At 39.5% G+C, this 25,285-nt stretch overlaps 1 protein-coding gene across 6 annotated transcripts in view; it reads left to right on the forward strand.

The window, feature by feature from the left end:
* The first annotated feature begins 1,112 nt into the window (after positions 1 to 1,112).
* zswim8 (zinc finger, SWIM-type containing 8) overlaps positions 1,113 to 25,285 on the forward strand; it is a 34,050-nt gene continuing 9,877 nt past the window's right edge. For 3 of the 6 annotated variants that reach the window (XM_058795355.1, XM_058795357.1, XM_058795358.1), the window contains exons 1-19: positions 1,119 to 2,741; positions 8,146 to 8,299; positions 8,452 to 8,546; positions 11,090 to 11,262; positions 14,397 to 14,504; positions 15,104 to 15,185; positions 15,299 to 15,419; positions 15,734 to 15,935; positions 16,815 to 16,990; positions 17,136 to 18,333; positions 18,798 to 18,929; positions 19,022 to 19,201; positions 19,486 to 19,669; positions 19,771 to 19,869; positions 19,997 to 20,121; positions 20,628 to 20,916; positions 21,062 to 21,214; positions 21,508 to 21,730; positions 21,912 to 22,201. In XM_058795355.1, coding sequence (XP_058651338.1) covers positions 2,564 to 2,741; positions 8,146 to 8,299; positions 8,452 to 8,546; positions 11,090 to 11,262; positions 14,397 to 14,504; positions 15,104 to 15,185; positions 15,299 to 15,419; positions 15,734 to 15,935; positions 16,815 to 16,990; positions 17,136 to 18,333; positions 18,798 to 18,929; positions 19,022 to 19,201; positions 19,486 to 19,669; positions 19,771 to 19,869; positions 19,997 to 20,121; positions 20,628 to 20,916; positions 21,062 to 21,214; positions 21,508 to 21,730; positions 21,912 to 22,201 — 4,162 coding nt within the window. In that variant the 5' untranslated portion in view covers positions 1,119 to 2,563. Of the gene's footprint in view, positions 2,742 to 8,145; positions 8,300 to 8,451; positions 8,547 to 11,089; positions 11,263 to 14,396; positions 14,505 to 15,103; positions 15,186 to 15,298; positions 15,420 to 15,733; positions 15,936 to 16,814; positions 16,991 to 17,135; positions 18,334 to 18,797; positions 18,930 to 19,021; positions 19,202 to 19,485; positions 19,670 to 19,770; positions 19,870 to 19,996; positions 20,122 to 20,627; positions 20,917 to 21,061; positions 21,215 to 21,507; positions 21,731 to 21,911; positions 22,202 to 25,285 lie in introns of all 6 variants that reach the window. The other 3 variants (XR_009273874.1, XM_058795359.1, XM_058795354.1) reach the window with 2 other exon arrangements.

The following is a 25,285-nucleotide window of genomic DNA, read 5'->3' on the forward strand; positions in this document are numbered from 1 at the left end:
TCTTTAGTTGATAGGAACCTCTTAATTATTGCCCTGATGGTGGAAATGGGGATTTTCAATGCTTTAGCTCTTTTCTTTCTATTTTGTGAAGCTCAACAATCTTGTTCTGTACATCAGAACTATATTCTTTGGTTTTACTCCTTGTGATTGATGATTAAGGGAATTTGGACTTTGTGTTCCTCATATTTATAATCCTGTGGAACAGCAAGTCATGACTGGACAATTTCATGCTCCTAGTCACCCTGGTGTGCTAAAAAATGTAAATATGAATGGTAATATACTTCAGAGATATTTTACTCATAAGAATTTCTAGGGGTGCCAATAATTGTGGCCAACATGCATTGGAGAAAAACATTTATTTCACCATGAGATTTTCTCCCCACTTTCAACTGGTTTACTTCAATGAAACGTTAAAAATGTAGTGAATTTCTTGAATGAAAGATCAAAAAGATTAACAAAGCAGATTTATTTTCAAGGGTGTCAATATTATTTGAGGGCACTGTATATAGTATATTGTATATTTTGATTACATTTCCATTGTGATAGTGTGATTTATCTTGCCAATTTCACATATAGACAGTTATTTATTTTACCATCTACGGATTTAGAATTATGAATTATTTGTCTGTGGAATATTGTTTTGTTACAAAAAAAAAAAAAAAATGGTAAAAAAGTATTTGTTAAAAGTGCACTCATAGATTTGTAATTACTATTATGTAATCAAACATAAACCTTCAATTTAGGTGGCACCAAATTAAAACAGAAAGGGTTTAATCAAAATCCACTATTTGTGTAATACCAACAACATTAAACTCTGGCTTGCATCTATCAAAGATCAAAGAAGCTCTATCCAAGTCACCATCTTGCATTCATTCATTGGTATTAATGTAGGCTATTTGAATGTAATATCCCAGATCAGTCCGAGACACTCATGGCAATCTGTTGCACAATTTTCAGCTGTTGATTCTGAAGTATTACGGTAAATCAAACAATTGAAATGCATTCTAAATGGTTTATCATTTAGTACCAGACATGCATACCCATGAACTAATAACTGCCACATAATGTGTTATGCAAGACAAAATGCATTGAAACGAGAGGCTAGCTTTTATGTCGAGCGGAAGTGCGGATCAGCTGATGCTGGAGAGCCATCTTCATCTTCCCGAGCCGAGCCGAGCAGTGGAGAGGAGGGGGGACAGGACAGAGAGGATAGGGGGATCTCGACTCCAAATTGTCGGCTTAAAAAGACATTTTGGATCCAGAGAGCGCTGGCTGCTTAGAAACGGAGGTCTAGAAAAGAACCGGCCGGTGGCACATGAAGACAAGCGGATGACAAGCTTTTACACACAAAGGAGAAGACATATTATGAGGCAGCTAGAGGTGGCATAAAAACAATTTATTATGTTTTCCACGGATGGACGTTTGTCCTGGTCGAGGGGTCAAATCTGCATTTTAGTCGTCTGATTTTCCTGTAAACCCACATAGAGGCACAATGCTGAGATAAAAACACTGGCGAGTCGTTTGTTTTGGGTAACCAGTGGATCGACAAGACTCGGATTAGGGACCAAGGCTTTTGTGTCAAAACATCAAAACAGCGTTATTCCGTCTGGAAATTTGTAAGGACATAAGCACAGTTCGTGTCAGCGCTTATTTTGACAGTTTTTGAAGTGTTTGGGATTTCGGGCTAGCCGGAAAGCTAGCAAGCTAGCCGACTAGCCTTTCGGAGTTAGCAGCGCTACCTCGGTCGAAATAAAAACAAGCGCACCGGGGTTGTTTTGGGTTAACACAGGTGTACTATTGTGATATGGCCTTGTTTAAGAGAAATAAACCCACGGAAGGTCATTAGGTGTACTTGGGGACGTGGTCTTTCTTCAGCGCTCTCTTGTTTTGTTAGCCGTAGAGCAGCTGTGGGACTCGAGGCTCAGCTGATAGGACAAACAGAGGAGAGGGGGTTTAAATGAAAATTTGAGTGAAAAGAACTCATGCTTGCTAAAACGCCCTGAACTTTACTAACTAAGCGATTCACTACAGTTGCTGTCAATTAACACCACTTGCTATGTAGTTCGACAACTTGAGGGCAGTCAGGCCACTGGAGAGGGGCTTATTGATTTCAAAATCTTATTTTATAAGATTTAAACCTCAACAAATGTCTGATGATACATTTGTGGGGTGTTTTGTCTTGTAAGTTCATACTTGACAATGTAAGATAACACTTATTTAGGTTTAAAAAATTGAGAAGTGTGTAAGTTTAAGAAATTTTAGCTATGGGTTGTGTCACTTTTCTCAAGAACTAGACCCCTGAGTGTCTCCAGCAGTTGGGGTCTAAAAGCATGGATTAACTTCACTTAACTGCACCGCAGTCATGTGCAAATCCTCCATTTGACACCCTAAATACATATTTTCAAGAAACAGGCTTTCTTGAGGGACTTTGCAGGGCCCCTCTCACGTTGTTTGGGTTGAGTGTGAGTTTCCCCTCCCCCTGAGCGAGTGTCACTCTCTCAAAACAACAGAAGCGCAGAGGCACGTTCATTTGAAGCTTTCAGGTCTCCACACAGCGGATGTGATGGAACTGATGTTCGCTGAGTGGGAAGATGGAGAGAGGTTCTCCTTTGAAGATTCGGACCGTTTTGAGGAGGACTCCCTGTGCTCATTCATATCAGAGGCGGAAAGTCTCTGCCAGAACTGGAGAGGATGGAGGAAACAGTCTGCCGGCCCAAATTCACCCACTGTGAAGATTAAAGGTAATGGAAGATTGTCTTGATGTGCTGTGAAGTGGTTTTGTGCTGTCATTGTAATGTGAGCACACCGTGCCTTGGCATGGCTGCACCTTTGACCTCAGGTTGTATTATTAACTTCTGGGCAACAATGCCATGTGACCTGCATGTTTAAAACTACCAAGTTTAACTGTTCTTCCATACGTGGGCCTATGTGGACAAATTAGTTAACCTTGTACTGGAGTTATAGGTTTACTTGTTTTGGTACAAGTTGCATTAGTGGGGACACAAGTAATATATTTAATTATTATAATATATAATTTATGTGCAACTTCATTAAAATATATATATTTGTACTATTCGCTATAAGGTTCAATGGTGTAAAATGTCTCTTGGATGTGATGGCAACTAAAACCACTACAGCACTTTCATAACCTGTAGTACAACAGCAAATTGGTTTGCGTCTGTCAATGAATGATTTGTTGCAGTGGTTTTTCAAAGGGAGTCCATATTGACTGTTACAGACATAATGGTGATTTATTTGTGAAATAGGAATTAAGGTAAAGGGGTTTCTTTAAAATGCACATCATCCATCAACTAATAGCAGAATAATAAAGAAGTTGCTTTAAAAGTATGTGAGATATCAGGAAATACCAAAAGTAATTGAAATTAACCAGGAAAGGAGACCCATTTTGCTTAAGTCCTTAAATTACTGATACATTCATTACTAGAATGTGTTATTGCATCTGCATTTATTAACGTTTTCTTTCATAAAATCAATTTTCAGGTTGAATCAATTTTGACTTGAAGGTGAGTAAAATGTCTTAGGAGGGCAAAAGTAAAGTTACAAGGACAGTTAATCTGAAAATGAAAATCCAGTCATTTACTCACCCTCATATTGTTCTGAACTTATGACTTATTTCCTTCTGCAAAACACAAAAGAAGATATTAAAAAATGTTTCTGTCTCCAAACCATGAAAGTCAGAGGGATCCAGTGTTGCTTTAACCTCAACATTGTTCAAAATAACATTTTTAGTTCATTTTTTTTTCTGGTTTAACTTGCATTTCTCTTTATGAACGTATTCTTTTGCAATATCCTTCTATTTTATTCCTCTCTAAGCTGTAAGTCTAGAACTTTGATAGAGCAGCACAACTGTTAAAATGATGTTTGAAACAACTTTGGTCAGTCACTCCGTATTACTGCAAGTTCTTTAAACTGCTGCCCACCAAAAGCCCTGTGATGTGCGTGTGTAGAGAGAGTTGTCAGTCGTGAAGACGGAGATCTGTGCGGCTGCAGATCCGAGAGTGGAGTGTGTAGCATTTGTTGGATGAGTTAAGGAAGTTTGGAAAGGGAGGCCTTGTGTGGTGTTTAGATTGAGAGCGAGTGTGTGTTGTGGGGGGTTGGGTGGAGTTAAGCAGCAGAGGGCTGTAAAAAGAGCTTTGTCTTGTGCAGGTCACTGCCTCAGAGCAGAGGATTGTGGTTAAACAAAAAAAAAAACCCCGTTTGATCAATCTGCATAATGCTGCTGATCTTGCACAGCCCAGTTTGAGACACCAAATCCCCCTGGTTCTTGTCCGAATCAGTTCTAAAAGTAAATCAGGGGTATTTCACGTGCCTGTTTTCTTGGCGCTGGAACTGAGGGAACACGATCGCTCAGACGTGGCTGTTTATATAGCACTCTGTGAGCCGGGTGTCTTTGTTCTCTGGTTGTTGGGCAGCGGGCGGTAGAGTTTGGAGCAGTGGGACGGCAGACCGCTCATGAGAGACTGTCTCACCTATTCACAGCCTCACAAAAGACAAAGCTGTCTCCCAGCCTGTGTTAACTCCTCTTCTGTTGGTCACCATGGTTTAGTCAGCCAGAACTGGCTATGAGTGTGCCACCTGATTCATTGGGATCTCACTCACACTTATTGTTGCTGAGCAGCTGTTTGTTGGCAGCACCTTTAATGAGTCACCTGTCCCCTGTGAAGTCGTTGTCTATGACTCCCACTGTCTGTCTATAACGTACTCTTCTATCTGCTTGTGGTCTGGGTAATTCATCTCCAAAGTAGTCTAGCGTCTCATCTTTTGGCGGTTGGTTTTAGATTATGTGGGTGTCTGATAATGGTGTGGTTTGCGTCTACTATTTGATCATGACACTTATTTTAATGCTTTGCTTGATAGCCAATATATCAGGTTGTAGGTAGATTGATAACAGTAATGGTAAAATATTAAGTTGCATGTTGGCATACTTTTTTGTGAAAGTTAATTCTTATTGACAGTACTCGACAGTTGCCCTTTATGGTTAAGGTGTCTGATTTAACCCTAGATAAAACAATGCACAACTTGACTCATTTTTAGTAGAATGGTCTCACTTTGTGTAAATGGTCAGCTCTGCTGATTTTACTTCAGAAGGACTGACATAAATATATATGGTGCGTTTTAAAAAAAATCTTAAAATTTAGGAGCTTTTGTTTAGTGGTTCAATAGTCTACATTGAGTAACTTGCACATTATTGGAAGTTCTTGCTTTTGTTTTGCGAATGAAAAAAGTCAGTGCAGTTTCAAATGTCATTGCAGAAAAAAAACCTTTAGCATCTTTAAGCAATGAACTGATTTTTCATTCCTGAATGAATCAGTGTTCTTGAACAAATCAGTAGATGGAAAGATTTGGTGACTTGCTCACAGTCAGTTGTTTAATTCCTGAATGAATCAGCGTGTTTGAACGAGTCTGTTGAATGAGTGATTCTAGAGTGTGGATTTAGTGTGTGTTAAAGACACTGAGTTTTGGCATGTGTCAGACCTAGGGCAGTCTTGAGCATGCTCTTCCAGTCCTGTGCACATGCTCTTAAGTGACCAAGACCACAAATGTTGATATTGGGACAAGCCTGTAAAGACAGTCATTTGTTTTGTACTTGAATGAGTCAGTGTATTTGAATTAATTAAGGTAATTAGGGCTGTGCGATATGACCATATATATCGGATGGATGGAAAAGTCTATCGTTTCATATTATGTTCTATCGTTTATTTCGTGGTGTCGCAAAATACATTGTTTACGGTAATACTACTTCATTTGGATGAGTGCGATCTTTACACACCACCCACGGGACGTGAAGGGGAGACAGAACCAGGTGGAGAACGACCAGCCGGGACAAAACGAGGAGCTAGTTCCTGAACGAGGGACTACATCTGTAGCATGGACACGCTTTTTTAAGCACTGCAGTTTTAAGACAACCGATTTTAAGCCGTTGCGTGCGCCGTCTCTGTTTCTGTGTGAGAGGACCGTGCATTTATTATTTTTTTGCCGCTTTTTATTTTTTTTGTTGTCTTTGAACAATTACATAAACACATTTGCATGCGTCAGAATCCCCGTCTTTGCAAGTATCCTCATAAACACAGCGATTGAAAGAGAAAACGCATATGTAACAGTATGTTGGATCCGGACTTTGGTCTTAAAGGGGAAGCTGTCCAATATTCGTTCTGTCTGCCATTCATATTAATCATAGCACATTGCTAGAAAATCTCTCACTGCTCTTGACTAAATCATTTTTGTAACTTTAAGAAGACATAAAAAAAATAATAATATATTTATATATACATGTATAGAATCTATATATAATACACATTAATTATATCTATCATAGATAGATATAATTAACACTGAATACTAATTAATTTACACAACGTATGTAGCGTTTCTTGTTTATTGTAGTTTTTTTGTACTATTGCTTGCAATTAGTTTCTTATACTTATTTCATCACTGACTGTTTATCTTCAGTGAGTTTGAGGTTGTTGTTTTTTTTTGTGATATTGACATTGGTGACAAGGATTATGAAAATGATATGGTATCAAAGATTTTAATATCATAAAAACCTTTTTAAAAGAAAAATTATTATATCGTTATCGTGACATAAAATTAGTCATATCGTGATACGATTTTGGTCATATCGCCCACCCCTAAAGGTAATTATTAAATATTGTCTTTACAAAGGTAAAAACAAAGTTAATTTGTGACCTTCAAGTGTGTGACTTTAATAGTTTATTATGTAGTAGTAACCCTTTTATAGAAACACTAAATCACTTAAGGCTGTGCTATAATACTCGCTTAGTCAGGTCTAAATTTGGTAGTAAGCACGACATGCATTGTGGTCATAATATAATGTGTAGAAAAATGTAGCATGGCTTCATGTGAGATCTCCATAGTGTTATAGTGACAGTGTATCAATGCAGTGACAGTGTATCAATGTAATGTGAGATTCAGCTCTAAGGTGACCGAGTGCAGTGGATTACAGTCCCATTGCCTAAAGCTCTGTTATGGTAATGACCTCCTGATGTTGGTGTTCATTTCAGATGGATCTTACTAATATCTAATAAGAAGTATGTCACTACAGCCCTGCGGCTCAATGTATAAAATAAAGTTTCATTATATGCACTGCCACTGAAACCTGTGCATGAGTTCACTTTAGGCTGTAGGCACAAATATTCAGTTGCTCTTGAAGGAGTGTCTTTTAGTCTGAGTGTTTTTCATTCTTACAGCCTAGCCACTCTTATCATTGTCTGGAGGAAATTGGTGACTTGAATCCAGGACCCTGCAGGATACTTGAACCCCACCCCCCACCCCTCTCAGTGGACAGCATTTAGTCTCTATTGGCAGCTGTCCTGTTTTCTCTCTGTTTAGCTTTGAGTGTATATGAACAGTCTGGTTTACAACAAAATAGGTTGCCTGAGGTCTTGAACCTCACTTCTCAGTTTTGTTCCCTCTGTTTCAAAATGAGTCGTTTGAACTAGAGCCATCTATGTGACTATTGTTCAGCTATTTGCCTATAATGCCAAGTGTTTTTGATTGTTCAATGTAGAGTGGCTGTGACCGGAAAGTAGTGATTTTATCACCCTACTGATCAAGGCCTGTTCACACCAGCATGAAAATTTGGTTGATTCGGTCTGGTTCTGGATTCATTGTCTACTATTTACTGTCGCTTGGCAAAATAGTCAGTTTTCAAGTGCCACCAAGTCATAATCTTGTGTAACATGCAAAAAAATTGGTGTAGGATTTTCATTGAAACAAATTTCAGTCAGAAATTGCTAGTCAATTTCACAAATAATGGCAAGTAACACATTGAATTAAACTTCAAATTTTAAAGAAGAGAGACTGAAAGAGTATTTTTTTTTTTTTTTTGTAAAATGTCCTCCAATAATCTTTATTTTCAACTTTGAAATATCACCAAATCTTATTGATTGGCCAGTTTTCTTTGCAGTGCGATGGAAAAGAGATTAGAACACCTCCCCTTAAAAATAAATGTTAATCAAATTAAATTATTTATCACACAGAACTTTTGCACTAAATGTTTTTCTCAGATTGCTGGTGAATACCCATTGATGCCATTAGTTTCAGTCTTTGAGCATGTGGTTTACCTGCAACGAAAACAATAACTCATATCACTTCTTTTCTTAGATGGACAAGTTATTCCTCTGGTGGAGCTGTCGGCCAAGCAGGTGGCGTTCCATATTCCATTTGAGGTTGTGGAAAAAGTCTATCCTCCCGTTCCTGAGCAGCTGCAATTGCGGATTGCCTACTGGAGCTTCCCAGAGAACGAGGAGGACATCAGGTGAAAGTCTTGTAATAGCTAATATATCAAAAGCCTTGCTTTTAAATGCTTGTGATTACCTTTACGATTAATCTGATTAACCAGCGAGATACCAGAATGCCCAGGATGATCTGTTGAATGCTTTACTGTCTATCTTCTCTCTGTCCTTGCAGATTATACTCCTGTTTGGCCAACGGCAGCCCTGATGAGTTCCAGCGTGGCGAGCAGCTCTATAGAGTGAGGGCTGTGAAAGACCCTCTGCAGATAGGTGAGAAATCAAAGACATCCCATATTTACCATGCCACAAGTGCTGTGTATTTGAGCAAAAGCTTCTGAAAGTTAAACACTTTCGACTTGAATCTTAAAATAGTTTTATAGGATGCAGATCTTAAAGTAGCATTCAGAATAAGCCTCCCTTGTGTTAAGAGTCATTTCAGCCCTGAGGTGCTGGTCTTTGGCTCTGATGTGCTCTGTACATGTTAAGTGCCATGTCTTCATATGGCCTGAGAGAAAACCAGAGGCATGGCACATAAGTGTATGTGTGAGTGATTTGAGCTCAGGCTGTGAATGAATGCTGTTGTTGGAGGCAGTGGGCCGTACAGCAGCAGAGGGAAATCATGATGCAGCTGACCCAAGCCTGACCTATCCTGCGCACATGCACTCGCACCCTCCAGGGGTCTGCCTTCATGCTTATTCACAGTGTTTAAACGGCCCTTGGAGTGTAGACAAAAGGATAAAACATGACCTTAAACTCTGTTAATTCTGTAAAATTTAAGAAATATTTTGAAAAGTGATTATTTGATCAAAAATACATTTAAAACCGTAATATTGTAAAGGTTAAATATTCAACATCATTACTCCAGTCTTCAGTGTTTTTCAGACAGAATAATTTTAACATGCTAATTTGCTGCTCAAGAAACATTTCTTATCATTACCAGTGCTGAAAACGGTTGTTGTTTCTTAATATGTTTGTGGAAACAGATTTTCGGATTCTTTGCTGAATAAAAAAAGGCTATTTGAAATAGTATTATTAACTGCCACTTTTGATCAATTTATTGTGTCCTTGCTGAATTTCTTTAAATAACAAAAAACTTAAATGGAAATGTATATCGTAGGTATAGATAATTTGCATATATTTGATCTGCATTTGTTTGTATGTTCATAAATGAGACATACAAAGAAATTGCGTTGCATATTATTGACAGTGTATTCTTCACCTTGCTCTCTGGATATTTCCATTGATGTAGTATTTTCCATATCAAAGTAAAAAAAGTTTTAATTTGTCAAATAAAAAAATGTTCTTTTTTTGCTCAAGATTAGCAGTGAGTTATTAATGGGGTAAGATGTGTCAGTAGTTCTAAAAATAATAGTGATCTTGTTGTTTAATCATCTTTCCTTTTGAGAAGGTAAACATCCAACTAGCTTGTTTTTCAGAAGCATCTTGAACACTCGAAGTGCCTGGTTCCTTTGATTTACGTGCGTTTCGCTCACCACTTTCTGTTTGCTATGTGCTAGCAAATTTTTAGGGGGGTTATGGTCAATTATATGATACTGAAAATTTCCTCAAAACCAGAAAAAAAAAATCCTCCTCTAACTGCCCTGGCCAATCAGTGACCACTCACCACACTGACCTCCCAACTGCCCTTCAAGGCCAAATCAAACGTTCTCACTCACTCCACCAGAGTGGAGCCAGAACGGTCTGACACAGAACAGCTGCACCTAAAAGGGAAGTGCTTCCAAAACTCTTCCCTTTGCACTTTGTTTAACCTCATAGTGAGAATACAATGCTAAATCTCCAAGGATCAGCCTTTACACAACCTGCCCAAACTCCCTGGTTGCTGCTACAGACCTATTAGTCTGTTCAACAGATTTGCATTGCCTGCTGGGATATGAGTCAAGTGGTGCGTGCGAGGTAAATGATCAGTTTAATGAGAGATTTCAGTGATGTATTTTACATCACTGTAAATGCAACCCATTATTATATTATTTCATGTTGTGTAACTGGTGACAACCCAGTGACATTTGCAGGCATGATGTGCTTATTGGCCCAGGCAGTGATTCACTAAATTAAAGAAAGACACTGTTGTATACAAAGGTTTCTTTTTTTTTTTTTTAAATCAAGATTGATTATTAAATTCTTTGGGCCTTTTGTTTTAGCCGGGACAGCTGACAGGAGAATGTGGGTCAGGAATAAAGGAATAGAAGGGTGCTTTTGGCACTAACAGGTAGACTGAAAGAAAAAAAGAGGCGGTGTAGTAGAGTTGGCTTGAGGAGGCCCGTTGAATTTGGAACAGGAGCTATAAGCTGAAACTACCCACCACCCCCACCTCTGCTCTTACTGGCCAGAGGAGCGCTGGCCGCTGTCCAGTGGTAAAAGCTTTTGGCCAACCCCCTACACTCAACTCTCCACACACACATTTGGACTCTTTCTTTCTCTCTTTCCATCTCAGATGTCTTTCATTTCCTGTATGGTCTGTGTACAGTGCAATTGCTGTTATATCATTCAGCCTTACAGTCAGCAAACTCCCTCAGACTTTTAAACATTAACGTTTCCCGATTTTTCCCCAAAACCTCATTGCATTGGGTGCAAATATAATAATGTGGGCTCTTATTTTTGTTTGTTTTATATAGCATGCAAAAAATGTAGAAATGGCCTGTTTTCAGAATAATCAGTCCAACAACAAAGGCAAAGTTTTCACAGCTGTATTTCTCAAACATTTTTATCCAGAGTGAACGGAGAATGTGAGTCGAAACTAGTTTTGAGTCGAAATGTGTTACTACTGACTGACAGGGTTTTGCTTTCTCAAACAGGTTTCCACCTCAGTGCCACAGTAGTGTCACCCCAGGCTGGCCAATCAAAAGGAGCCTACAATGTGGCTGTAATGTTTGACCGCTGCCGCATCACTTCCTGCAGCTGCACCTGTGGAGCAGGAGCCAAATGGTGTGCCCACGTTGTGGCCCTCTGCCTCTTCAGAATTCATAATGTAAGAGATTTTAGATTATGCCCTCTGTTTAGGGAAACACAAAATATCAGTAGCGTATCAACTTTTAGCCGGTATATTATTATTATTATTTTTTTTGGATATTGAAATAGGCTAAATGAAGCATGCACAGTTAAAAATCCAATTTATACATTTGAATTATGCTAACAATCATTTAAAGTTAATCTTTAAAAACATTGATAATTTAGGATTTCTTAGCAAATCTGAAAACTATATATATAATATATTGCATTGTTTATTTGTCTTTTGTTTTTGTTTTTTTAATGTAATGTAAAGTTTTTATTTGTTTTATTTTATAAAATGAAATTTTAATGCGTCTTAACATGAAAATAATCGTCTCATCACACAGATTTTTGATATTGTTTTTCTGGTGTTTCTGTTGCATTTTTTCTTATTTCCTTTGAAGTAAACAAGCTGCCATTGCTGCAAAATACCTTTACAATGAAGCTGAAATTTGGTCTTTGGCAAAAGAGATTAAAATAGAAAAGCATATTTTAATGTGCTTGTTTATGAACCAACACCGCAAATCCATTTGTAGCGTAGTTGAAAATGTTCCCTTAAGGTTAAAAAAAAAAAAAATGCATTAACAAAAACCAATTACTTGAGGCAAAAGTTCTCAGTGTGTCTCAGAACAACATATACACATGCATTTTAATGTGCACAATGGCCTGGTTCAGATGGACATATCTGTGGGGAGGATTTCACATACAGCGCATGTACGATCTGTCTCTAGGTTTCTATCTGTGTGGAACGACCGTGGGCGTGAGAGCACTGAGAAGCTTTTGATTAGGTTTGATGCCTCCCCGTGGAGTCAGGAGGGTGGAGGGAAGGATCTGCACTGCTGTGATATCCCACCCCCCCCGTAGGAGGGCCTGCCACAGTCAGATAGACCCGGCGGCCCGGGCCGTGGGTGGCATTTAGCATTTGCATGTGGGCTTTGTCTTCTGTTTGCTGCTGTTGGGGGAAATTATAACAAACTTATTTTGCATAAACTTTTTCTTGCATGTTTAGTTTGGTTGTAAATGACAAATACACACTTCTCTTGTTTGGTTTCTTGTAAATGATGCTTGAAATCCACTGCATTTGTAAATGTTGTAAAATTTGAAAAGGAGAGAAGGAGCAGAATAAAACTCTTTAGGTCGCGTCTGCAACATGACACATGCCCATATTTGTAGGTTAGGTGTCTCTTGGCAGATAGCTTTGAGAGTGTATCATTTTAATGCACTTACTCTTATTGTGCAGTCCTGTCTGTTGCGAACAGCTCTAGTGTTTATTCTGCTATTGTGAGTTGTCTAAACAGTATATTCTTAGATCTGCTTTGCTATTAGACCTTTATCAGTCACATAGTATTTGCAGTGAAATATTGACATTTTAAGATTTAATTTTGCTATAGTATGTCTTCATTTGCTGCTTTGCGCGTTAAGGCTGGTGTCTAAGGAGGTTACCTATCATTTCCTCACATCACAGTCTGAAGTTCAAATGCTTCAGGTTTGACATTTAGCCCACCTACTCAACAGCATCACAAAGACTTTCACAAAGTTTAGTGCGTTCATGCTTTTTCTAAATCTTTAGTAGAACAAGACAAAAAGAAATATACATGCCATTAAACTCAGACATACTACTGGATTATGATTTTATATATTTAGTAGTTAGATAGGCATGAACTAGTGATAAACTGTGTGTGTCAGTCATTAGACCTCTCATTCTTTATCATTGCTGTGCCCTTTAACTATTTGAGTGGGTTTGTGTTTTTTTTATTTTTTCATGTGTGGTGAGCTGTCAGACTGTCCTCACAGCTAAACTTGCATCAGTACATCCCACCATTCTAATTATGCTGGTAAAAACTGGTTGCAACTTGCATTAAAAACATTCTAACTTTTAACTGTTTTAAAAACATTAGTAATGGCCCTAATCTTGACCAAAATGAATTGTCAAATATTGCAAGAACCCAAACCTGAAACCCATTTACAATGTCGCAGTGCCTATATTTTGTCAGGATGAACACTGCCATAATGGTCAGTGGGGGTTTTCAAACAGGGTACTGCAAAGTGGTGCTAGTGGGTCCCTAAAAACATGCTAACGTTTACCAAATTTATTTTTATTTCATTCTGCTTTGTTTAAAGCTATGTAGATTAATATTTATTGTAATACAGATACAATAAATTCAAGAAATACTTAATATTTTATTTAATATCTTCATGATGTACTTGAACTTTTGGACATTAACATTTTAATTTTCTTAAATATTGTAATTTCATTTCTGCTATCAGGGTATTATTTATATGTATGTATGTTTTACTTGACATTGCTTTTTTTCTTTTAATTTCATTTTGCAAACAAATTTGTCTTTATCATGCAAACTGCCTTTCTTGCGCTTATAGGTTTTTAATAAATAAAATGTATAGCATCTTTATATTTTAGGAAGAGTGGTGAGTCCCTCAAACAGATCATCATACTTGGGATTTTTTTTTTAGCATCAAGAAGTTTAAAAACTGCTGAGTTACAATACATTTGGTGAAATGTCTGATATTGTGTATGGAAGTATGTGGTTTCTCATAGAGTTAGACTCTCAGCCACGTGGCTAATCCCGCACTCAGCATTACTGGGGTGTTGTCCAGGAATCCTAAACGTTTCCGTTCTCCTTATCCTCCTCAGTGCAGTTCTCCAGGTCCATCCTTCATCCACCCTACTCTTTTCCCCATCTTCCAGACACGGCCAACACATTTCACTCCAGTAGCTCACAATGCCGCCCCCACGGGACGCTCCGCATTCTCTTTAATAACCTCACTATGAGCTAAAGAGAGAATTAGCTCTGATCGGCTCAAAGCGTGTCTATCTGGAGCTCATATATTATGTATGGGCCGTTTGCAAATGAGGGGTTTTCTGCTCATGCTGGAGGATAGTACCAGGTGACGGCACACTGGGACAGCCACCTGAAGGCATCAAAGCCTCCAGACACATTAAAAATGCACAGAGTGTTTGCTAATGAGCAGCCTGCTCCTGGTTTAGTTTGCACTAGTGAGTGGGAGTTAAAGCAATGAAGCTTGATTTCAGTTTATATATGTCAGCCAATGTCAGCCTCAAATATCAGTGACTCTTGGCATGTTTGTTTATAGGCTTCTGCGGTGTGTCTTCGAGCACCTGTGTCAGAGTCGCTGTCCAGATTACAGCGGGATCAACTCCAGAAGTTTGCACAATACCTCATCAGTGAACTCCCACAGCAGGTGAGGCATGCATTATTTATTAGTTTTTATAAATTGTAGAGATGGCCTCGTTGCTCGTGGCTTCTCTGAGCTCCTAAGTTTCTTTGCACGGCTCTAAATAACTGTGATGAAGTGCACACAGTGGCCTCATTGTACTTATTAGGGTGTGACGGCTCAGATTTCTCAGTTTTGTTTGCATCATGGTTCTGTGGTCATGGCTTTGGTATGGTTCTGTAAACGCTTATGAGGCAGATAACAATAACTAATAATATTTAACTGTTAATTGCTAATGTTTTTTTAAAGAAAATATACATGCTTTAAGAATCACTTATGTAATCACTCATTTATAACCTAATATAATGGCATTTTTTTCGAACAAGATGTTATATTTAATAAGCAATAATGCACAAATATAAAAAGTTACAAAACTCTAAAAATTAAACACTTTTTTTTTTGTAAAATATTTTTATATTAGATATGTGGTATGTAAATGTTTAATATAGTATATTGACGGAATCTCACTTCCTTTTCTTCAGTACGACCAACATTTTTCTTTTTTTCCTGATGATTTGTCTCCGATACATTAATTTCTGGCTTTGTGATCCGCTTTGTATCTGCAGATATTGCCGACAGCTCAGCGTCTTTTAGATGAGCTTCTGTCCTCCCAGTCTACCGCTATTAACACCGTGTGTGGAGCCCCGGGTATGGACTGACCTACAAACCACAATTAATAAATTTCTAAATGTCTCATTCTCTGTGAAGGCATGTGAACCTTGTAAATCCTAATTTTTCTTTTCTAATGATTGGTTTAATAGATCCTACTGCTGGCCCTTCAGCCTCTGACCAGAGCACCTGGTATCTAGATGAGTCCACCCTCAGTGACAACATAAAGAAGACCTTGCACAAGTTCTGTGGCCCATCACCTGTGGTGTTTAGGTAAAAACAGCCGGTCTGGTTCTACCTATATTGTTCTGAAGAAGAGTTCCCAAACAGGCATGCTTGAGCAGGTTCCCCTTGGGGTGCTTTTTCACAGATTTTTTGTTAAACCTATAAAACAAATTTTCAATAGAAAAATTAAAATCAACCTTAAATTTGCAATGGCTTAACACATTTGGTCACTTTTTTTTTTTTAAAGAGAGAAAACAGCAGTTAAAAAAAAAAAAAATTTGTTTGTGTGGATGAAAATGAACAACAAACAGATGGATGAGCATCAGACAGAACTAAGTGTTGTTTTTGTCACTTGTTCTCAGTGATGTGAACTCCATGTACCTGTCATCCACTGAACCTCCGGCAGCTGCTGAATGGGCTTGTTTGCTGAGGCCCCTGCGAGGTAGAGAGCCAGAGGGCATCTGGAACCTTCTGTCCATCGTCAGAGAGATGTTTAAGAGGAGAGACAGCAATGCTGCGCCTCTGTTAGAAATCCTCACTGAACAGTGTCTCACCCATGAACAGGTACAAACCTGACTTGGCCGCACTTCACACACCAGGGTGACTAGATTCATGTGTAAAAATCATCCTGATACAAACGCCTATCACATTTTTGCCTGTATTTAAACCATAGCAAATTCATAGGAATGGCTATAGCCAAATGTTTGTGAACACCTTAAGGGCCAGATTTACTATCAGCTTGCGCCAGCGCAAACCCTCATTTGAGGTTAAAAACTATTGTCAGGATTTACTAAAGACACACAGTGGGAAATTAGCGCTGAAAAGGTGTGGACACAGTTATTTTTGAATATGCATTTGTAGGAGTTTCCCTTTCGATTGGTAAATTTATGGGAGGAGAGTATTTAAATGAATCACGCAACATGATTTACTAAGATTTGCACTCGTCAATTCACTGGTATTTGTGGCATTATTTAACGGCCCAAAAAAAAACATGTCTTAAAGCAGGCGATAATTTGCGCTGGTCATTATGGAAATGAGATGTTGCGTCTGTGTTCTTTAATGTGCACCTAGTTATTAAATTACCTGCAGAATTTTCCCCTCCCATCGGCGCTTTTATGGAATTGTGCTCTTACGCTAATCTGGCCCCAAATATTAATTTCTTAATTTTTTATTGCATACAGGTTTATTTTGGGGAAATTAGATAATATCCTGAAACTTTTATTAAATATATTCTGGCATTTGGAACGACAAGTAAAATGTTTGCACTTTGCATTTTGTTTCTTATATATATTTTAAAAAAATATATAAAATCCATATAATTATTATTTTTTTTAATTAGACTATATCTGTTTGACTGTATCTGATTTAATATTTGTTTGGAGGTGAGTTTTAATCTGACTTTGTTCTAATGATGGTCTACTGCTCTCTCTGTATTTCCTCCAGATCATTGGCTGGTGGTATAGTGTGAGGACATCCGCCTCTCACAGCAGTGCTAGCGGGCACACAGGTCGCAGTAATGGCCAGACAGAGGTTGCAGCACATGCGTGTGCCAGCATGTGTGATGAAATGGTTGTCTTGTGGAGACTGGCAGTGCTAGACCCTACCATGAGTCCCCAGAGGTGAGCACGTTAGTGCTGGTTAGACTCTAAAGAACTTGTGAATCATATTTGTTGTGACTTTGATCTATAATACTTAAAGATTTGTGGCTGTTTGTGTCAACACTTTATAGTTATACTTTACGCTCGTCTATTTGTGACTTTTCAGGCGTTTGGAACTTGCTGCCCAGCTAAAGCAGTGGCATCTGAAGGTTATAGAGATTGTGAAACGGGGGCAGCACCGCAAGTCTCTTGACAAACTCTTCCAGGGCTTCAAACCAGCTGTGGAGTGCTGCTACTTCAACTGGGAAGTGGCCTACCCTTTACCTGGCATCACTTATTGCAGTGCAGATAAGAAAAATGCCTCATTTTGTTGGGCCAGGATGGTGCAGCAGCAGAGGGGCGCTAAAGCTGGGACCAGTGGGGAACCAGGAGAAGGAGGTCGCGGTGGAACATCAGAAGGTTCTTCCTCTGAACACAAGTCACGGAGCAACTCCCATCTTCCCCAGCAGGAGGTGGCTGTCCGCCCTAAGGAGACCATTGTGGGCAAGAGGAAAGGAGTGTCTGGCGTGAACAGTGGAGGCGTGCTGGTTTGTCTAGGTGGAAGGGTCTCTCTCTCACTTCAGGAAGGAGGTAAAGGCATGTATAAAGCCAGTAGCTCCTCCCCATCAGCTGGTAGTAAGTCCAAGCTTACACAGAGCAGCAAGGGTTCATGTGGAAGTTCAAGTGGCGTCAGCGGGAAGCACCCCAGTGCTAAACGGCGAACTAGCAGTGAGGACAGCTCTCTAGAGCCTGATATGGCAGAGCTGAGTCTGGATGATGGCTCCAGCCTGGCGCTCGGAGCGGAGGCCTCCAACACCTTTGATTTCCTTCCTCCTCCGCCGGAGATGTTGCCCTCACCCAGCCCTCTTCTCCGAGAGCCACTCAAATACAGTGGTACTGCTTCAAAAGAGCGTGCTTTTGAGACAAAACGTGTGCTGCCCTCTGCTGCTGATTCCCATGCCTGCACCATTGCAACTCCAGTAGTGGTAGCTATGGAGAAAGAGGTGGAAGTGGAGGCAGATCTGGATGAGAACGGAGGAGACGAGGACCCTGTAGATGATACTCAGCCCTCTGCATCGCTCCCCAGCAAGGCTCAGCGGGGCTGTAGAGAGGGAGATGGGAGTGGGGCTTCCGGGGCCTCAGGACCTCAAGCAGCCGAGGCCGCAGCAGGAGCAGATGCTGTGGGTGAAGATGACTATCAAGCATATTACCTTAGTGCTGCATCAGAAGAGGGAGCGGATAGAGGGGTTGCAGACAGCAACCATGAAGAAGAGCCAGACATCTTTGCTGGGATTAAACCTCTGGAGCAGGAGGGCAGGATGGAGGTGAATTAATTTTTTTTTCTCAAGCACATTGTGCTGAAAAGTAGGGTGCAAAATTAAGACTCGTTAATTTGACGAGCTAAATGTGACCATGTATCTTCTAAATAACTTTTGTCTCAGTGGAAAATTTATGTACGTTATCTGGGATGCATTAATAAAATGGAGTTTGTTTTGCTCTATTTAGTGACACACGTGGTCTATAGTTTGTGTTAATTCTGAGAATTATTTGTATAAATATTTTTATAAAAGGATGCGATGCTGTGACTCAAATTGAGGCTGGCTGTTTTATTTTGATTTTTATGACACATTCAGCATTTGTACAGTTGTAAAATACATAAAGACTGGTGTTGCAAAAAGCTTATTTTGGACAACTATTTTTTTTTTATTATTGTTTAAAATGTTCTTTTATTTAGATTTAATTGCACTGAATTTTAAAAGATTTTCAATGGTATAATGGTGTGTTGCAGATACTGTTTGCCTGTGCAGAGGCTCTCTATGCTCATGGCTATAGTAATGAAGCATGCCGATTGGCTGTTGAACTTGCTCGAGATTTGCTGTCTAACCCACCCGACCTAAAGGTGGAGCAGCCGCAAACAAAGGTACCAAAACAGACTTTTTCTGTGTTTTCCCTGAGGTTTTACCTGTGACATCATGCTGGTGCTCACCTTTGATCTCTCTCTATCTTGTGTAGGGTAAGAAAAGTAAAGTGTCAACCAGTAAACAGACACAGGTGGCCACTAACACCTTATCTAAAGTAGCCTTCCTGTTGACTGTGTTGAGTGAGAGGCTGGAGCTCCATAACCTGGCATTCAACACTGGCATGTTCTCCTTGGAGCTGCAGAGACCACCAGCTTCTACTAAAGCTCTGGAGGTAAAGCAGAAATTACGTTCATCTCATAAACCTGGTGATCTACCAGTATGACAGTTTAGTTTCTTGTTGGGGTTGTGACTGGTTTGACTGATATAGGAAGTCTGTAATATAATATCATTAATATGAGTAAATGGGACACAAATTGGACAGAGTTTAGCCATTTACACTTGGAAACTTTGACAACAAACTAAAAATGCATTGTAATGTTTTGATGCCTTATTTTAAACGTGTCCAGTGAAGCATTTTGGGTGCCATAATTCTGAGCTACTGTGCTCTTGTGTTAGGTGAAGCTGGCATATCAGGAGTCAGAGGTGGTGGCTTTGCTGAAGAAGATTCCTCTGGGTCTTGTTGAAATGACTTCCATAAGGGACAGAGCAGAGCAGCTCCGTGATGGAAACTTCTGCGACTATCGACCGGTTCTGCCCCTCATGCTGGCAAGCTTCATATTTGACGTACTGTGCACCCCTGGTAAGTCGCACATCTACCTTTTCCCACCATTTTAAAAAAGCTGTTTAAAATCCCCATGCTCATTTAAAAAAAAAAAAAATCTTTTTACTTGCCTGTTGCAGTGGTCTCTCCCACGGGCTCTCGACCTCCTAGCCGGAACCGTAACAATGAAATGCCTGGTGATGAGGAGCTGGGATTTGAGGCAGCTGTAGCAGCTCTTGGTAAGAATCCATTTATGTGGAAAAACACAAAACCAACCAGCACTGATGTGTTTTGTTTAGGATATTCTCTTTCTTTCTGTGTTTCAGTCGTCTCATTTTTTTCTTCTTTCTCTCTCTGTTTTTTAAGGCATGAAGACAACGGTCAGTGAGGCAGAGCATCCTCTGCTATGTGAAGGCACACGGAGAGAGAAAGGAGACCTGGCTCTAGCACTGATGATCACTTATAAAGATGACCAAAGCAAGCTTAAAAAGGCAAGTGTTTGAAGTTATTCATGTAATATACATAAGCTAAAGTTACAGTCTTCTGAAGACAAATAATGGCATAGTTTGAGGAACTTACCTCAATGAAAACTACCATTCAAAGGTTTGAGGATGATACGATTTTTAAAAATATCTCAAGCTTACCAAGGCTAGTAAATCAGCAATACTGTGAAATATTATTACAACTAAAAATAACGTTTTTATATTTGAATATATTTTAAAATGATATTTATTCCTGTGATGGCAAAAGTGAATTTTCTCGTGCTGTTGTTCACTCCAGAAATCTTTCTAATATGCTGATTTTATGCTGAAGATAAGATAAAATGACATGAAATACTGAATGAAAGTATTAATTTTCTTAAAAATATCTTACCGACTTCATATAAGCTATTCCTTTAAGACCATCCATACTTATGCTGACAGTCTTAGCCATTGTATCATTTTTAAAATGCAGTGCATGCCTTAAACTATTAATGTTTGATATTATCCTTGTGTAGATTCTGGACAAGCTCCTGGATCGTGAGAGCCAGACCCATAAGCCTCAGACTCTGAGCTCGTTTTACTCTAGCAAACCAGCCACCAGCAGCCAAAAGAGCCCATCTAAACATGCCACCCATGGTGCTAGCGGAGCCACGGGAGGAGTGTCAAAGCACACCCCTTCAGCAACATCAGCTGCTGTGCAGGGCGTGACCGGTGGGGGAGCGGCAGGGCAGCAGGGCAGTTTGGTGGGTGGTGGAGTTCAGAGCACAGTGACTGGAGATGGCATCGCTGACAACAGAGATCAAGGTGAACAACTTCCACCAAAGTATCACGAGTAGACACTTAAATGTCTTAGGGAGGTTCAGTGCTGAAATGTTATTGTCTTGGGTCATTGTGGAGTTTGTAGTGACCCAGTTTAATTTTATCTCTCTCATACTTCTTGTTTTGGCAGAGGGTGCACAGTCGACCTCCTGTGAGCAGCAGAGTGAAGCTGCGCCCTTCAAGCCCGAGGGCACTGTGCCCAGTCGTCTGGCACTGGGGGGCCGTGGGGCATACGGTACGCGCTGCTGGGGATCACCTGTACGGCAGAAAAAGAAACACACTGGTAAGAGACAGTGGGTTTGTTGCTTAGAGAGAAGAGAACATTTGATGCAACACCTGTGTTCTTTATTTTTGTCACAAGAGGTCAAATATCACTGCAAAAATTCATACATATTCACTTATTCAGCCGCTAGCCTTTTTTTTTTTTTTTTTTTTTTTATATAAATATGATGCTTCCAAATATAATATTATATTATTTCATGTATATTACTAATTTATTGACTTTTTATTTTTAACTGTGCATAAAGAAATTTGAGAGTGTGAGAAGGTCATGTTTCTTCTGACGTGTCTTCTCAGGCATGGCAAGCATTGACAGTAGTGCTCCAGAGACCACCTCAGACAGCTCTCCTACCCTCAGTCGACGTCCACTTCGAGGTGGTTGGACAGCTGCTTCCTGGGGGAGAGGCCAGGACAGTGACAGCATTAGCAGCTCTTCCTCTGATTCACTTGGCTCATCGTCATCCAGCGGCTCACGCAGAGCTGGAGGAGGAGCCAGAGCCAAGAGTACTGACACCAGCAGGTGAGACAAGCCTGTGCCCTTTTTAACCTCACTGCCCCTTTTGAGGATTTGGTCTCAATTTTTGGGAGCTTGTTAATTAGTATCTCTTTTTGAGCCCTCAGCAAACAATTAAATCTCTAATTCAGTAGATTCTCTGATCCTCTGTTTACAGTTTGTCATACATTACCTCTTTCCCTCTTAGGTATAAAGGCCGCCGGCCTGAATGCCACGCTCCACACGTGCCCAACCAGCCATCCGAGGCAGCTGCCCATTTTTACTTTGAGCTGGCCAAGACTGTGCTGATTAAAGCTGGTGGAAACAGCTCCACCTCCATTTTCACTCAACCCTCTGCCAGTGGAGGCCATCAAGGACCCCACCGCAACCTGCATCTGTGTGCCTTTGAAATTGGCCTGTATGCCCTCGGCCTGCATAATTTTGTGTCTCCAAACTGGCTGTCAAGGACGTATTCCTCACATGTATCCTGGATTACAGGTGAGAGATAATTGCGTAATCTGCAGGGATCACAAACTTCAATATGATTTATGACTATCCCCTTGAAATGCAAATGTAATCTTTAAAATTCATAAACCTGGCTTCAGAGTATCAACTCAGAGTGAAAGAGTACTATATTACTGTACTTCATTATATTAAAAATGGATGGATAGATAGATGGATATGGGTGGATTGCGATAGATAGATAGATAGATAGATAGATAGATAGATATTGATTTATATGGGTAGATATGAATGGCTAGATATAGGTAGATAAATGCATTGGTATATAGCCATGGTTTGATAGATATATGTGACCCTGGACCACAAAACCAGTCTTAAGTAGCATGGGTATATTTGTAGCAATAGCCAACAATACATTGTATAGGTCAAAATGATACATTTCTTTTTTTTTATTCCAAAAATCATTAGGGTATTAAAGATCATCGCCTTATTTTCTCAATATTTCGTGTTTGTTTTTTTTTGTTTTTTTTTGCACCCTCACATTCCAGATTTTCAAATCAAGTTAAGTTCAAGTCAAGTTGAGCTTTATTGTCATTCCGCTACATGCGGGAGCATACAGTGGAACGAAATGTCGTGCCTCATAGGACCACGGTGCTACATAAATACAGGCATACAGCAATGAAGTAAAACAATATAAACCTATACACAACTATCCTACTGATAGATTTGACTATAAATATACTATATATAAAAAAATGTTTTACCTATACATAAACTAAAAAATACAAACTATACGAGTGCTTCAGATAAATACTGTACATGTGCGAAGATAAACATTGTGAGTCAGCATCTGGCTGGGGAACAGTGCAGGATGATTTGTAGTGCATGAGCATGTAAACATACGTATATTACTGAGTCTTTTTGTGGGAAATGTACAGGTGCTGGTCATATAATTAGAATATCATAAAGTTGATTTATTTCACTAATTCCATTCAAAAAGTGAAACTTGTATATTATATTCATTACATACAGACTGATATATTTCAAATGTTTATTTCTTTTAATTTTGATGATTAGAGCTTACAGCTCATGAAAGTCAAAAATCAGTATCTCAAAATATTAGAATATTACTTAAGACCAATACAAAGAGAGGATTTTTAGAAATCTTGGCCAACTGAAAAATATGAAAATGAAAAGTATGAGCATGTACAGCACTCAATATTTAGTTGGGGCTCCTTTTGCCTGAATTACTGCAGAAATGCGGCGTGGCATGGAGTCGATCAGTCTGTGGCACTGCTCAGGTGTTATGAGAGCCCAGGTTGCTCTGATAGTGGCCTTCAGCTCATCTGCATTGTTGGGTCTGGTGTCTCTCATCTTCCTCTTGACAATACCCCATAGATTCTCTATGGGGTTCAGGTCAGGCGAGTTTGCTGGCCAATCAAGCACAGTAACACTATGGTCATTGAACCAGCTTTTGGTACCTTTGGCAGTGTGGGCAGGTGCCAAGTCCTGCTGGAAAATGAAATCAGCATCTCCATAAAGCTTGTCAACAGAAGGAAGCATGAAGTGCTGTAAAACTTCCTGGTAGATGGCTGCGTTGACTGTGGACATCAGAAAACACAGTGGACCAACACCAGCAGATGACATGGCAGCCCAAATCATCACTGACTGTGGAAACTTCACACTGGACTTCAAGCAACATGGATTCTGTGCCTCTCCACTCTTCCTTCAGACTCTGGGACCTTGATTTCCAAATGAAATGTAAAATTTACTTTCATCTGAAAAGAGGACTTTGGACCACTGAGCAACAGTCCAGTTCTTTTCTCCACAGCCCAGTTAAGATGCTTCTGACGTTGTCTCTGGTTCAGAAGTGGCTTGGTAGCCCTTTTCCTGAAGATGTCTGAGCGTGGTGACTCTTGATGCACTGACTCCAGCTTCAGTTCTCTCCTTGTGAAGCTCTCCCAAGTGTTTGAATCGTCTTTGCTTGACTGTATTCTCAAGCTTGCGGTCATCCCTGTTGCTTGTGCACCTTTTCCTACCCAAATTCTTCCTTCCAGTCAACTTTGCATTTAATATGCTTTGATACAGCACTCTGTAAACAGCCACACCTTTCAGTAATGACCTTCTGTGACTTACCCTCTTTGTGGAGGGTGTCAATGTTCGTCTTCTGGATCATTGCCAAGTCAGCAGTCTTCCCCATTATTGTGGTTTCAAAGAACAAGAGATACCCAGAATTTATACTGTAGGGATGGTCATTTATTCAAACTCAAATGTAAATGTTCTGATATTTTGAGATACTGATTTTTGACTTTCATGAGCTGTAAGCTCTAATCATCAAAATTAAAATAAATAAACATTTGAAATATATCAGTCTGTGTGTAATGAATGAATATAATATACAAGTTTCACTTTTTGAATGGAATTAGTGAAATAAATCAACTTTTTGATGATATTCTAATTATATGACCAGCACCTGTATACACACAGCAGTGTGTGTGAAAAGTGACTAGTGCGCATAGAGGAGGAGAGTGTGCTACTACAAATACTAGATACAAATAATTGTATCTCAGGCAAATGTTGTCCTATCCTAACAAATACATCAATGGAAAGCTTATTTATTCAGCTTTCAGGTGATGTATAAATCTCAATTTCAAAAAATTGACCCTTATGACTGGTTTTGTGGTCCAGGGTCACGTGTTGGATAGATGTATTTGTGTATATATATATTTACTTATATTATATTTACCTGGTTTATTTAACCAGGTAAAACTGAGATTAAAAATCTTTTACAGAAGTGACCTGGCCAAGATGCAGCGCTACATTTCATAAGAACACAAAACTTTGTGTTAAAAACATTTACAAATTAGTTCTTCCTTTATCAGCTCATTAATCAAGAATCTAAAAGTGTTCATTAACACTAAGGTCTGCAACTTCAAGTTGTGTTGTAAAAAGTTCCAATCATTGGGCGCTGCAAACTGAAAAGCTTGTTTTTCAAGTTCAGTTCGTGCAAATGGAACCGAAAGAATGTACAAGTCCTGTGAGCGCAGAGAATAAGCTCCAGGAGCTTTAAGCTGGGTGAGGGAACAAAGACATGGAGGCAGTAAACCCAAGATGGATTTA

Source organism: Onychostoma macrolepis, chromosome 13 (genome assembly GCF_012432095.1).
Source record: "Onychostoma macrolepis isolate SWU-2019 chromosome 13, ASM1243209v1, whole genome shotgun sequence".
Classification (NCBI taxonomy): domain Eukaryota; kingdom Metazoa; phylum Chordata; class Actinopteri; order Cypriniformes; family Cyprinidae; genus Onychostoma; species Onychostoma macrolepis.